A 15,878-nucleotide genomic window follows, 5' to 3' on the forward strand; every position below is an offset into this window, starting at 1 on the left:
ATGTGGAAAAAAGAGAGCCCTTGCACACTGCTGATGGGAACGTAAATTGGTACGGCCACTGTGGAAAACAGTATGGAGGGTTCTCAAAAACTAAACATAGAACTACCATATGACTCAGCAATTCCACTCCTGGGTACATCCAAAAAAACCCAAAACACTAACTCAAAAAGATACATGAACCCCAGTGTGCACAGCAGCATCACTTACAATTGCAGAGAAATGGAAGCAACCTAAATGCCCATCAACAGATGCATGGTTAAGAAAATGTGGTGTGTACACACACACACACACACACACACACACACACACACACACAGAGGAATACTATTCAGTCATAAAAAAGAAAAGATTTTGTCATCTGCAGCAACATGGATGGACATGAGGGGCATCACGCTAAGCAAAGTAAGTCAGATAAAAACAAAGTAAAGTAAAGTGATACACTGTGCGATATCACTTCTATGGGGAATCTAAAAAACAGAACAAACTAGTGAATATAACAACAACAACAACAAAGCAGACTCACAAACACAGACAGCAAACTAGTGGTTACCAGTGGAGAACAGGCAGGGGCAGGACATACAGGGGTGAGGGAGTGAGAGATACAAACTAACAGGCGTAGGAGAGGCTCAAGGATGCACAACAGGGGAATACAGCCATCCTGCAGTAACTGTAAACAAAAAAGTGCCAGTCACTCAGTCGTGTCCGACTCTTTGCGACCCTATGGACTGTAGCCCACCAGGCTCCTCTGTCCATGGGGATTCTCCAGGCAAGAATGCTGGAGTGGGTAGCCATTCCCTTCTCCAGGGGATCGTCCCAACCCAAAGATCGAACTCAGGTCTCCTGCCTTGCAGGCAGATTTTTTTTACCATCTGAGACACCAAGGAAGCCCATAAACAGAAAGCAACCTTTAAAAATTGTATAAAAAATTTAAAGAAAACTTAAAAATTAGTGTGAAATCCTGACAAATGATGCTGGATAGAAATTATCCCCAAGTCACGCTATTGCCACCTCAGCACACTTTCCCCATGATTATCCTGCGCCTTTTTTAACAGATAGGACATCACTGGTGAAACTGGACGGAGACCTTCGGGTGTTTGGCAACTTCCTTCATCTCCTCCTGGGCCTCGGGAATGTTCACTGGGACCACCTCTTTCTTCAGTAATGCAACGTATCGTGGAGCCACTGGGTCAATAACCTGCAACAAAGGCATCCTTGTGTTAAAACAAGCCACACATTTTTTAAAAACTTCATCAATAAAATAAGTAATAGCACAGGACTACTAACTGGTATTCTTTGTTACTGCATTTACTAATTTTTGGTTTACCTGCTAACTGTTATCTAATGTTTAAGCAGTCAAGTAGGGAAAAAAACAATAATCATAAGCAAAGACTACCTGAAGAATTTAGAGCTCCTCTCCAAGAAAAACTACCGACAAGTGAAAAGAAACCAATAGTTAAAGCATAATATGAGAAGAAATATTCTGAAAATAATTTTTTAACTCTGGTATTTGAAAGCAAAATTATCCTGTGGGGTGATATAGCAATCCTACAGGTAAATGTGATACTCCATTTTGTATTGTTAGAGAAGACTGTTGTGAAGGAATAGAGATATTTTCTATAAGCAGTGTTAGGTGACACATCACCATCAAAAGCAAATAGCATTAGGTCACTATAATAAGGCAATTATATAGATTAAAAGTAAACGTGATATTTCTCCTGGTCTGCATGCTATATATATATATATATATATATACACACACACACATATATATAGGGACCACTGTGTTCCCAGTACCTAGCAAGGGCCTGGAACTTACACGAAATGGATACGTATTTACAGGTGAAATGAATAATGGTGGTAACCATTACATTCTAACTTCCTCTACCACCAAAACAGGAGCAGCATCCCCTTCTGGATCTGGTGTATTTTTCTCACTTCTCTATTCAATTTAAAACTATCCATGATGACCAATCACAACAGCAGTATTTAGATAAAGCATTTGCAAGAAAAATGTAGACAGAAGCACCTGACAAGTCAAATAGATAACTCAAGTAATAAAAGTCAATTTTTTCCCATTAGAAGGACGCAGGAAATAGTGGTATGGCTAATTAAACCTGGTTCTGTTTGTTTGGGTTTATATTGGGTTTGTTGTTATTGCTATTGTTTGGCTGGTATTGTGCTATTGTTGATTGCTTTGAGAGCATTTTTCTGCTTCTCTGTAAAACTCTGATATACTTATTGAAGAAACCATGTGCAGAGGGTCAGAAAGAAAAGTTTGAAAAGCCATCTAACTTCACCTTGATTGCTACTCCTTACCTGCTTATATTAACATTTCATGCCAGTACTAAATCAGCATCAGCCTCCTTCTAAACTGTTTCATTCTGTCCTTCCCTGAGGTTTTCAAGTCATCCTTGTTGGTTAAGGGGTTCCTTCCTGCAGCGTCTACTGAGTTAGAATGATCACAAATTTAATTTGTGACTACTCAGTTTAGTTATTTATGCCAGTAAGATACAATTTCTCCTTTTAAAGATGTTAAATCTAGCTGACCCAACTTGAGAAACTTACTTCAGTTCAGTGCAGTTCAGTTCCCTCAAACTGACAAAGAGAGCAGAAGACAGCTTCTCACACTTGAATAACAATGATCACTTAGGGCACCAGCTGGCACAGAATTTGTAAAATTTTATTTATTTATTTACTGGCTGTGCCGGGTCTTCGTTGCCGCACAGGCTTTCTCTCTGCTTGCAGCAAAGGGGGGCTGCTCTCCAGCTGTGGGCATGGGCTTCTCACTGTAGTGGCCTCTCTTCTTGTTGGCACGGGCTCCGGGGCGCGCAGGCTTCAGTGGCTGCGGATCTCAGCCTCTAGAACAAGGCCTCAATAGTTGTGGCGCAGGAGCTTGGCTGCTCCACACGTGTGGGATCTTCCCAGACCAGGGATCAAACCCGTGTTTCCTGCATCAGCAGGCAGATTCTTTACCACTGAGCAACCAAGGAAGCCTGCTGGCACAGATTTTTAGGCGGCTTAACCCTGAAGGACTATGATTCTAATGATCTGAAATAAAGTCTAGAAATCTGTTTTTAAACAAGCATTCCACAGGATAGTTAGGATCAGACAAGTTTGAGAATTCTTGACTAGAAGATTTTAAAGTCTTGGGAGTTCCCTGGCAGCCCAATGGTTATGCTGGAGTCTATGCTCCCAATGCAGGGCATAGAGGTTCCATCCCTGGGTGAGAGACTAAGATCCTGTATGTCACACAGCATGGCCAAAAATAAAAAAAACTTAAGTTTTTTCAGTCTAAAATTGTACACAATTCTCAAAATCTTTGGATCAGTGGTTTCAAATTACTCCAAAGAGTCCAGAGTCTCTTCCTCTGAAGGTGAGGGTTCTGTACTAAGACCAGGGTTTTAAGAAAAGGTGTGATATTAGGTATCAAGGCTCGAGTCTTCCCCTGGTCAGCTCCAAAACCCTGGCAGTCAGGCCTTCACAGTTCTGGCAGCTTAAAGAAATTCTTCTGGAAAAACTGCCTAGTCTAAGAGATAAGATAGAAAGTTACTGAATGGAGGCTATTCAACTCATTGGCCCCACCAGACTACCTTACAGAGGGGTACAGCTGACAAGCCTAGTCTTCTTTAACCCTCTCTCAGTCAATGTGTTAAAGATGAGCAGATAACCAAGGCTCACGAGCCAGGTATCTGAGAAATGCCTTTATTATCAAAGAAAAACCAAAATAAACAACCTGGAGGAAAGAGATGTTACATGGGGAAAAAAATGCCATTTGATAATATTACAACCATGAAATAGAACAGGAAGTTATTCTGAAAATTCAGAGCACAAAAGAGAAATCTTGGAAATAACAGAGCATGAATGAAAACCTCAACAGAAGCTGATAAGACAGGGCTGAGTACATCTACCAGAAAGGAGAGCCAAAAGATGAGATGGAAAATAAGAGAGAAAAGAAACTAGAGAAATAGTCCAAGAGGCCCAACATGTGCTCAAGAAACATTTCAGAGAGAAGACAGACAAAACAGTAGAGAAAAAAAAAACAAAAAACAGACTTCAAGAAAATTTCCCAGAACTGAAGGAATGAGTTTTCAGTCTGGAAGCCACATGTTCTTCCAATGCATTGGAATGAAAACAGACCCAGCCCAAGGCACATCACAGTGAAATTTCAAAGTGAAGAAGCTGTTCCTGTACACCGTCTCAACAATCTTCATCCCATGCTCCCCTTCCCAGGGAGCTACAGAGGATACAGTACAGCAAGGCAAAAGGGCAAGAAAAAGAAAAGGAAGACCCATGAACCAGATGGCCCAGCTCAGAACAAAAGCACAGGGAATTTCCAGGATGAGGAGGAAGAATGACCTGTGAAGACGGCGGGGCTTCAGAAGTTAGCAGTTCTCTCATCTGGATCAGATATGCGCAGCCCCGAAGGCCCTGGCAGAGAAGTCTCCAGAGTGAAAAAATACCTGAGGCTTGTGAACATTCTGGTAGAAAATTTAGACAGCTTGTGGAGAGTCCAAGACAGAATGAGAAAATGAAATAAATGAGGGAAACAAAATGAAACAATTAGCCACAAGAAAGCCAACAAGTTATGAGAAAAAGCAGACCACCTAAATTCTCATCTTCCATTGTGATGATGCCTAAAACAAACAAACAAACAAAAATCAAGAAGTAGCAACACATACATCATTTAGAGATACAGGCAATTAAGACCAAAAAAATTGTCTGAAAGAGCTGAATGTGATTTATCTAAGGAAAGAAAATGGAAGGAAAGATAGGGGAATATGGTGTTCACTTAACAGACCCTACAGAATTATTGGCCTGTAGTGAAATGTATTTCTCATATTTGAACCCACGTGTACATGGGTTATTAATGTAACAAATGCCAATGTTAACTTTGCCTGTTAATTTTGATTGTATTTATTAGTAACTGCAGCAACAGAGAGAACCAATTAATAATTCCCTTATGTATCCAAAAACTGACTAAACACAAAAGACTAAAGAAAATAAATTCAAGACACATGCGAGACAAGCATCTATTTTTTGAAGCAAGGCATCAGCACAATCAAGCAGCAATACAAAAAAAAAAGAATTTACAGAACACAATCACAGAAACCATAATTTAAAACATGGCACTTTAATGATTTGCCTTATTATAGTGTCTAAGCATCTGCTTCCAATTAACAAGGTCAATATGCAGTATTCCTCATTTGACTTTTATTCAAGACAGTTTTCTTCTTAAAGCTAGATTCAATAATACACAGGAATTATAATTAACAAACCTTTGATATTATTCAACGAAACATGTAACTTTAAGACTATGTCCTCTAAGTACACAAGGGAACAGGTGAATGGAGTTAGCCAAGTCTTCCCTTTGCCACTAAGAAAACAAGAGGACATGTTTTTTTAAACTAGGAATAATGCATTTTCAGTGGGTTTGTATAAGCAAGTCCCTTATATAAATGTGATTGTGCTTCAAAGCTGTATAACATCTCAAGTTATAACATGTAATATGCTAAAAGCTATGTGCTAAATAAGTAAGGCAAATAAAAGCATTAAGTAATACCTTCTTACAGAGAGCTCGCAGCTTGAAAGCAGAAAAATGAAATGCAAAGTGTTCAAAAAAGATTCAAGGAAAAAGCTGTTACCATTCCCTAATACTCCCAAGTTTGTTTGTTTTGATCATTGTTACTTGTTTGGTATAGTTTATAAGCTTAATGCACGTTACATGTTTAAAAAAGTAAAACATTCCATTTTCCTGAAAATCTGCAAAATTACAATATTCTTCACAAAGTTTTCACTACTATGAGCACACTAATGAATTCTACACGTATTCTATTATTTAGCAGTTAGACAAGAGAAAAGAGGACCAAAAGTCAAAACATATGTACCTTTTTGTTAAATGCCCAAATTTTGTCCCATTCCATGTTCACAACCGAACGTGAAGAACCCTAGAAAAACAATTTAAAAAATGGCTTGAAGGGCAAGAAGTATTAACTAGAATATTTTACGTTAAGCCAGCTAGAAAATAAACCCAATCAATAATTACAAGTTTACTTCCACTGGAATATAAAACATAAGTGTGTACAAACCAGTCTGGTTACCCTCAACAGTTAAGCGTCAACAGTCATATACTTCACTGGGGAGAAACACCACAGCTGCCTCTGTCCAACCCTAGCATAGGAATTTAGGACATTCTCAATTTTCCACTATTATTGGTGTTTATTTTATTTTTTTCAAAAACACTCTGCTCTTGCATTGTAAGGAACAAGCAAGGAATAGAAAGAACAACAGGAATAAAGACCAAAAGGATATTAAATCCTTTTGAAAATCCAAACTGAGAAGCTGGAAAAGAAACCATAACTCACCTGAGCAGCAATAAACTGTTTTAGTCCTTCAACCGTCATCCCTCTTCTCAGCACACCACGAACTGTAGGAAACCGTGGGTCATCCCTGGGAAATAGGGAAGTTTTAAGAGCCTAGGAGATGTTTTTAACATGTAGGTGCAGAGAGTATAAAATACCTTTCTGAATATTACATTCAGTTTGTTAAATATCTGAACTAAGAGCTGGTTACAATAATTAGGCAGAATACTAATTACTAGTCAATTATTACTAAGTAAAATAAATGTACTACTGCAAACAGTAAAACCACATTTGAAAAAGGACACATAGGTGACATCTTCAAATACAGAAAACCCAAGCATTACAACATCCTCATTTGCTTTTCATTTAACAAACATCCAAGGTCTCTATTCTACATATGACCGTGAGACACAGATAAGAGACGGTTATTCTGGCATTCACGTCCAAATGCACTTTATAAAGTCTTCTGGGTTGTAAAAAACATATATGTTGGTTAATTAATATTCTGTAGAGATTTGCAATTTTCAGTAAGTTTGCAATAACACCCTTTGTATGGGGCCCAAGATAAACTTGCCCTTTATCAAATTCTGCTCCAGAGTAATTATCTAAAATTACACATTATTCAATACATACTTAATATGTGTCACTATTACATGATGCTAATAAAAATATACACATTCTAGTTAATTCAGGTTAAAAAAATATTCTTAGGCTTGTAAGTATGGTGACTCAACTGAACAGATTTCATTCAGAGATTTTTCAAACTTTTTCTAGTCCCAAACATGGGTACTCCATGTTTGCAGCATTAAAACAAAAGGGAATACCTGAGAAACTGGATAAAAGAAAGAGAAGGACCAGAAACCCAACAGGCATACCCATTTCAACCCCTCCCATTTATCCTCCCCAAACCTCCAAGCAGTTTAAAATTGGTAACACACCATGTCCTTACTTCCTCCCAATTCTAGATATCAGCAGACATACCATCCATCTACTAGTCCTTCATTGACAAACCACGTGAGTTTTCTTTTGGACAGCACTGTGTTGTTGAGATTCAGCCGACTGTATTCCCAAATAAATGGTTTTCTTATGCCTAAAGCTTCAATAATCCAGTAAAACTGCTCATCTCTGTCATGGTATTCTGTTGTTCTCAGGGCGTGTGTAACACCTTCAATGCTGTCAACTATGGGGCAGGCAAAATCATACGTCGGATAAACACTAGAAAAAGAGTATTTCTGAAAATCAGTAAAGAATTTCACCCTTTTCATCTTAGACATTATAAGCACCAATACTAAAACATAATTCTTTACAAAATAAGAGTTTCTTAAAACAACAGGTATTATGAGTCATAATACTCAAAGTACATCAAAACTTTTTATCAGACTTTGAGGACAATGAATCAGTTACTCAACATTCAAACAAACAAACAAAAAGGCTAATTTGCAATTTATAAAACAACTGGATATTGGTGCAGTGAATTCTATAATCATATTTCTGTAATAGCCAATGTATACCATGGAAGGAAAGTAATAATAATTTTGAGGAAACTGAGTTTTTCAGTATCTTAAATAAATTCCACACAAGTAAATCTCTAGGTTTAATACCTTCACAATTAAATGCATTCAAGAACAGTGTTTTTCCTTCTCTGACAAAGTAAAAGAGAAGAAAATTAGTAGGTAATTCCATTTAAGATGGAACAGTTGTAAAAACAATTTCTGTCTTAAAAAATGTATACAACACATCCATTTTCATTTGAATTTTTTATCTCACTGCATTATACCTTCTAATTTTTAAGATAGAATTTCATTAAGATGCTACTACACTATGGCTTGAGATTATTTGATACTAAAAATGTACATCTAAATATACTTTTCCAAATGTATTCAGAGCATTTGTTTAGTAAAACAAGGAGTAAATACCCTGTTAAAAATGAAGGACATATAAACACACACACACACACACATATACATGAAGTGTTTGTCCACATACACATTTGCACCCCCAAGTTTAAAGAAAGTCACATTAGCAAACCAGGTAATCATTTACAGTCACCAATCTCTTCAAGAGTTACAATTCACTATTTGTAAGCAGTAGGCTTCTTCAAAGCATGAGAAAATATATTCTATGATTATTATATAAATTAATGGCAGAGTGAGGGGCATTTAAAGGAAAAAAAAAATCTGTTAACCTGAAAACCCACACAGAAAATCAACCGAAAGTAGAAAAAACACATGATATTTTTTTATAATGTTCATATTTCTTTAAATTTTCAATTCTATCACATTTATGAATCAACTTACGCCTAGCAGAATCAAAGTTTAAAACAGGAAAAGAAGTATCTTCATCTAAAAATACACACCATGGTATTCCTAATCAATACATAAAAAGCAACTTTCGGCAGACTTGAGAAACTTTATAGATGGAAACCATCCTAAAAATAACCTAGTATAACCTTAATTGACAGGTGAGTGACATCCCAAGAGGCTAGGCTACCTGCTTTACTAGTCATTTAATCCATGAAGAACAAAGATCCAGATCTCTTGACTACTCTGCAGTAACTCCCCATCCCATGTTTACAGAAAGCCTCAAAGCAAAAGCACAGGAAGCTACTGAGCGTAATGAAAGCAATACACCTACTTGTATTTATTTCCAGTTCTCGGGTGGGGTTGAATCTTGCAGCGATAAAGTGTCGGGTCCCTCATGCACCCGTTGTTACTACTCATGTCAATTTTTGCTCGCAAACAACAGGACTGACCAAACTGGCTTCCTTTTTTCATTTCTTCCCACATTTGCAGATTCTTCTCCACAGCTATAACATGAAAGTTATACTACAGTTTACCTAGTCAGCATTGCTAATCTGGTTGAAAACATTATTTTAACAGTCTTCTAATTTGATACAAAATTTTCCATTCTGATTTTATATTTATAAGCACACTCCACCAGCTGAAAAGCACTTAATGGTTCCAGTATCTGATACCAAGTGAAAATGTGTTTGTTTTTTTTTAATAAAGAAGTCCCACAAAACATTTGAATATGCTCTATTTTAGAAGTCAATATATTCCACTAATATAGTACTAGTGAAGGGTAAGAGTGGATGTCTGAGGCCTGAAGGTTTCTCTTATCCAGTTTTCCCACGTTCCCATCATGGCACAACTGGCCAGGCCTCCTCAAGTTGAACACTGGGTGTCTGAAGCAGAAGCATTCTGTTCCTTTGCCACCTCATGCCCAGAGGACACGCTGGTCTGACCCAGCCCAGGTGTTGGTGCTGCAGCCCATGTCCATCCAAAGAAAACAATTTGGGCTGAGAGCTTGAGCTAGTGGGCTCCCCAAAAGCACCTTTGGACATTCCACTGGAAAACAGGCTACTCTTAGATTCCAAAAAAAAAAAAAAAATGAGAGTTGACAGAAAACAGAGAGTGACAGAAGTTTATCCCGGGGCGGGGAGTGGGGTGGGAAATCTCTATATATCCCCACTGACTATGTAAGTCTTATCTATATTAGGACTCATATGCCTCGTATGAGTAAGAAAGAACTGTTAAACAGTGATCCTTCTGCGGAAACTACTGAAGATACAAGGGACACACTATCAACTCTCAAAGAATCAAGTTAGGTCTAAAGTCCAGCTGTTAATTATTTTTGAAAATGTAAAGAAACTGTAAAATGGGGAGGTGGGACAGAAAGACAGACTGCCGTAACAATTTGAATTTACTACTATACTTCCTAAATGTGACACTCAAGATGTTCTGCAACATAATTACAGAATAAAAATAACCAGACTCAGAAGCTCAGGGATAAGTAATATCAAAGACATACTTTTTTTGTCAAGTGGTATTTCAGGCACAGGGTAGCATGAGGCTTACATAGAATCTTCACACTTACAGGCTGACAGGAAGATTTGGGTATGGCTAACATTACCATCAAACATTCTAACTAGAAAGGCTAAATATTTAAATTGAGAGAATCACAAAAAGTTGCAGAAGAAATCATTCACATGAGCTGAACAGCAATGCAAAAGACTACAAAAAAAAAAAAGACTACAGGTAACAAGTGAGACGCTGAGACCACACACACTTCACATGCACTTGTGATGCTGATAAGTAATAATGTAAAGATGGCAGAGAAAGGGAAAAGATTTCTAAGAGATGAATTAATGTATGAAACATATTCCCAAATGTGTTTCAAACCAACATCTTTCAATAGAAAAAGAAATTTTCTACTGAAGCAGAATACAGGAAGAATATCAATTAAAATACAGAACACTAAATGTGCCTTACAGTTTTCTCTATGTTTGGATTCTATTCTCTGCTCACGCTCCGCTTTCATCTGCTCAGCAGGAGTATCATCGACATAAGCCTTTCCTTCCTGAATTAGCTTCTCTGCATATTTCATTATAGTTTCAAAATGATCCGAGGTGTAAGTAAATTGATCTGGTTTGATATGCAACATTGCAACATCCTCCAATATAACCTGCAGTAAGAATTCAAAATCATCATCAGTTTATCTTTTGTTGTTTTCTTGTGTATTTTCAATCCTTGATACTGCATTTGGACAAACGTAATAATACACCATCAGTCTTACAGAGCCTTAAAATGGTTGTGGAAGTTGTATGATATTAGACCAGAAAAGAAAAAGGAAAAAAAATAAGAGAGAGAGAGGGAGAGAGAAATTTTATACTAGCCTCCAAGTTTTCAGCTGAGAAAGCTGATCGTATGGTGCTTTCCATTTATTCTGGAAAAGCTGATTATTATTGGCAACGCTGACAATTATTCGTCCTCTCTTTGAATATAAATACAGTGCTTCTAAATAGATGATATAAGAGGCTAGGAAACCATCACATTTTCCAATACCTACTTAGTGTTCGCTTCATTTACAAAATTATATAACAAAAAGGAAATCTGACTCTAGGAACCAATTCATATAAGAAACTGATACTTATAAGAAAATGTAGCACTTAAATAAACTTTATAATAGTTGAAGAAAAAAAAGATAAATTGAAGTTTTTTCATACGGGAACTGAGTAATTCTTGGTTTAAGTCTCAGACAAATGTATATTTTAATAGAAGAGCAAAAAAAAAAAGTTATGAGAACAAGATTTATTTTCACACCATGAAGGTATCAGGTCACCCTCTAATTTTAATTAACTTTAGTGACAAAGGGTCATCGCTACACCTTTAATTACCTTCTCAAAATCCTCCTTTTCTTTTTCAGGATTTGTGTCGTCGAATCTCATGATCAGTTTCCCTTTAAAGCTGACCTGGTAGTGCTGGTTCAGGAGAGCAGCTTTCGCGTGCCCAATGTGCAGGTAACTGCAGCAGAAACAGTCACAAGGAGACGCGGTAACAGGCTTCAACGACATTCCTAAACTTCACCTTCTCCAGGAGAGGAGAACTAAACAAAAACCCTTCTACTTGGTACTCCAGTCTTATGCTAGTTGCTAACAAGAAATGTAACAGAAAATCTGACCCTGAGGAAGAAAAAAAAAAAAACTACAACATTTAGTAAATTACTGTAAGAAACAACTTCATATGTAAAAAAATCACAAAGGAGCAAGTTATTTACAAACATTAAACCTTAAGGCTAATCTCCATTTTCCTTTTTTACTGAGGAATGAAAGGTAATTTAGTTACAGGAAAACTCCTTATGCTACCCGGCGGTATGTCTCTTTAATAAGACCCAATGCGATTGAAAACTGGACACCCGCTCTCCACGCAGAAGACAGAGGCTCCTCTGAGATGCCACTGTTGCTGTGATAATTAAATAAAAGAGCACATGAGAATTAGGAAGCCTCAGGAAAGCCACTTTACTTTTCTAGGCTTCTGTTTTCTCAGAATCCAAAACAAAAAGATTTTAACTAAATGATCTTGAAGGTTTCATCCAGTATCAAAATTCCACAGGTCACAATCTATGAAGACACTATTCTATTCTATGGGCAGTGGACCATTACATAGAATAAAATGAATTAGAGGCATGGTTAATAATATCACATATCAACCTCCTCCTCTATCAGTGAAGTGGGCAATAGCAACATTCTATACCACTACTATTGGAAATAGACTTTTCATCAATAACAGCAGCCACAACTGCACCATTCCAAGTCACATGATCTCATGCACACCTCTGATCTCAAGAGAGGAGGGAAAAGTACAACCCCTTGTATGTCTTTATATCATTTCTAAAATCAATCATTTTTAAAGATACTCATGCAGCATTCTAGATCAATGATTCAATGTTGAAGGGTTTATATGCACAGGTTAATGCAGACAAAGACAATGCAGTGTGTTTAGGATTATTCAAAACTTTCTGCATAAAACAAAGCACCAAAAGTGGCAGCCCAGATAAGACCCTAGAAGAGAAAAAGGACATTAGGGAAAAACTAATGAAATACAACAAAGTATGGAGTCTAGGTTAACAATATATCAAAACTGGTTCATTAATTTTGACAAAGGTAATGAAAGATGTTAACATTAGAGAAAATTGAGTACAGGTACAAGGGAACTTTTTTTTTAAACTATTTCTGTAATATTTCTATAAATCTAAAACTATTCCCAAATTTAAAGTTTATTAAAAGCAAAACAAAGGAACGTGAGTTCTGAAAATGAAACAGAACTACTTTGTGCAGTTTTCACTGAAAGTGTTACACCCCATAACATGTTATGAAGAGAAAAAAAAAGACTAATAATCAGTAACTACTAATTGACAGTTAATGTGCTTTACATTCAATCTTAAGAGAAGTAATGAAATCAAACTATTTTCTTAAAGATACTATTTCTGAATCTGAAATGTGTGCAATTCTAACCCGCAAAAAAAAGCAAACAGGACTATGAAATATTCATAAGACAACTAACTGGCTCAACAGACAACCTGAGAGCTAAAGAAAATAAGCTCCACGCTGCATTTAGTGAGTACTGATGCTATATCGGGCTTTTCCCACACATAACAGACATAGGCATATAATTTTAGTCATATGGACGCTAGAGTCAGACAGCGTAGGTTTGGATTTAGCAAGCTGCTAAAATGTTGTATGAATCAGTTTCTTAAACCATTTGTAAAACTGGAGATAACAACAGTGCCTTCCTCACAGGGCTGATACGATTAAATAAGTTACTACGTGTAAAGTGTTTGCTAAGTATCTGCACATAACAGGTGCTATCTATCTGTGTGTTAGTTAGGAATACAAATAAAAGGCAAAATTCAAGCCTTCTGGCCTTTCATGAATGACATAGGAAAAAAAAAGATTAAAAAACTAATTAAAGACAATCTGTTTTGCAGTATAAGGGGATATAATCAAGATATTGAATGTTTCTAAACCTGAATACTGACTTATATTCCAAACCCCCAAACTGTATTCAGCCAAGAATATGGACTCTAAAGCTGATGTAATTCAGAATAAATGTATTTTATACAGTAAATAATAAAATACAGAGCTCATGATTCCAAGAAGTGACAGTGACAGAAAATATTAAAAAATTCAAAAGGTACAAATGTTCAAATAGCGTAACTATGGCTAAAAAACTAACTTTTATCAAACCACTCAAGTCACCACCCAATGGGACAACCATGACCCCTCACACCAAGAACACAAGGGCAGGATATTGGATGGTAGGGACCCAGGACATCTGAGGGAATTAAACAATGTAAAATAAGGACTATTTATGACTGACTCCACTGGTCAGTCATTTAATGATCCAGTCTGTGTATTTTCCAGAACCATTATTGCCTTTCATCTCCTTCTGACTTATCCTTTATTCACCTCCTAAATCAGCAAAGAGAAACTGTGGAACTGTAAAACTAGTTTTGCTATTAATGACACGTATGAAATAGTTTGGGGGGAACTACAGGAAGAATAGCTAAAACAGAACTGTTTCCTTATGTGCCACTTCCTTTTGTCTACATACTGCATTTAGCACAGATGGGTAAGAATTAGGTCATAGAATGCAAAATCTCAAATTAAAATGTGGGGGGAAAAAAACCCCATCTGATTTGTAAAATATGGCACAATGCTTTCTCAGTGGCTAAGTTTCTGAGGCTAACTGCTTTGAGTGTGTGCTGCTGTGTGTGTGTGCTTAGTCACTCAGTTGTGTCTGACTCTTTGCAACCCTTTGGACTGTAGCCTACCAGGCTCCTCTGTCCACAGGGTTTTCCAGGCAAGAATACTGGAGTGGGTTGTCATTTCCTTCTCCAGGGGATCTTCCTGACCCAGGGGCCAAACCCGAGTTTCCCGTGTCTCCTGCACTGCAGGCAGATTCTTCACCAGCTGAGCCACTGGAGATTCCCAACTGCTTTATTAAAAGGCATTTTATTATATTAGCATCACTGGCAATGTTCTTTCACAAAGCTTGTCCAGCATGATTCACAGAGGCTGACACACGTGCAAAGGCAGACATCCTTCAGTCTTAGTGGGTGCTAGGCAAGGACCCAGGCAGACCCACACCAGTGACTCCAGCCAGAACAGCCCTTTGCCCTAACCAGCTAGTCATATATTATTATTTTCTATGACTGCCAAGAGTGAAAAGGGTTTTGCCTACTAACAGAAAGGAATGCTAAGAGTACAAATACAAACCCTTATTAAAGGACACCCCCAAAAATCTCAAAATGTAAATAAAACTTCTCTTTCTATTAATGGGTATTTTTCTACTTACAATTAAAATTCTGCCTGGAATGAAATTAAAATACTATCTCTCCTACTGATTTAATAAGCTAAAACTACAAATTTTTAGAAATTAAGTATGAGTAATTTAACAACCATTAAGATATTTAGAATTTTAACTCCCGAAATTAAAATCTTACTAATTCTCTTCTATATATTAACCTACTGATTTATAAATATTTGGTAATTGTCTTAAAGCTTTTCTACTAAATGAATCCAATTGTAAGTTATATTTGCTTACCCACTAGCCTCTGGAGGAAATCTGACTGTAACCTTCCCCATCTCAGCGCCTGGAAGCTCAACAAATTTCCCAACATCTTGCTTTTTCTCAGGAACCTGAAAAGCAAAACAACAACAAAAATAGTTACATGGTTAAATGTTTAAGAATAAATTCACGGAATACTCAGTACCAACTATGCGCCAAGTATGGTTATGAGGAAAAATTGACTAGATTATTGTCCCTGCACTTAAAGACTAAAAATCAGTTGAAGTCAACCAACAGCATTTAAAGTCATCTGGAAAATGCTTAATAGGAGGCACAAACTAAACTGGACCTCAAAAAAATAAGTGGAAGTGTATCAGATGGAGAGTGTACAAGGGAAGTCATTCTAAGGGAAGGAGTAACAAATAGCACAGGTAAGACTCAAAGGCGGGGAGAGCTGTGCAATGTTAGGAACGCATGTCGGGTGGGTAGGCAAGACACCAGGGAGTCGACTAAGTCCAAACGTGAAGGTCCTTATAATGCTGACTTTTATGTTTCAGGCAATGGGGAATCCTCAGAGGTATGGAACTACTTATCTGTATTTTCTAAAATGATACCTGAGATAATGCAAAGGCTCAACTAGAAAAAAGAGACCAAAGAAAGAAGTTCAGTG

General features: G+C 37.1%; 1 protein-coding gene across 1 annotated transcript in view; it reads right to left on the bottom strand.

The window, feature by feature from the left end:
* EPRS1 (glutamyl-prolyl-tRNA synthetase 1) overlaps positions 1 to 15,878 on the bottom strand; it is a 64,170-nt gene that overhangs the window by 37,592 nt on the left and 10,700 nt on the right. Inside the window, exons 6-13 of the mRNA XM_055581918.1 lie at positions 15,245 to 15,339; positions 11,536 to 11,662; positions 10,631 to 10,823; positions 8,994 to 9,165; positions 7,341 to 7,574; positions 6,363 to 6,447; positions 5,886 to 5,945; positions 1,085 to 1,195 (exon numbers count right to left, since the gene is read on the bottom strand). Of these exons, the coding sequence (XP_055437893.1) occupies positions 1,085 to 1,195; positions 5,886 to 5,945; positions 6,363 to 6,447; positions 7,341 to 7,574; positions 8,994 to 9,165; positions 10,631 to 10,823; positions 11,536 to 11,662; positions 15,245 to 15,339 (1,077 nt within the window). The remainder of the gene's footprint in view (positions 1 to 1,084; positions 1,196 to 5,885; positions 5,946 to 6,362; positions 6,448 to 7,340; positions 7,575 to 8,993; positions 9,166 to 10,630; positions 10,824 to 11,535; positions 11,663 to 15,244; positions 15,340 to 15,878) is intronic.

This window comes from Bubalus kerabau, chromosome 5, assembly GCF_029407905.1.
Source record: "Bubalus kerabau isolate K-KA32 ecotype Philippines breed swamp buffalo chromosome 5, PCC_UOA_SB_1v2, whole genome shotgun sequence".
Taxonomy (NCBI): domain Eukaryota; kingdom Metazoa; phylum Chordata; class Mammalia; order Artiodactyla; family Bovidae; genus Bubalus; species Bubalus kerabau.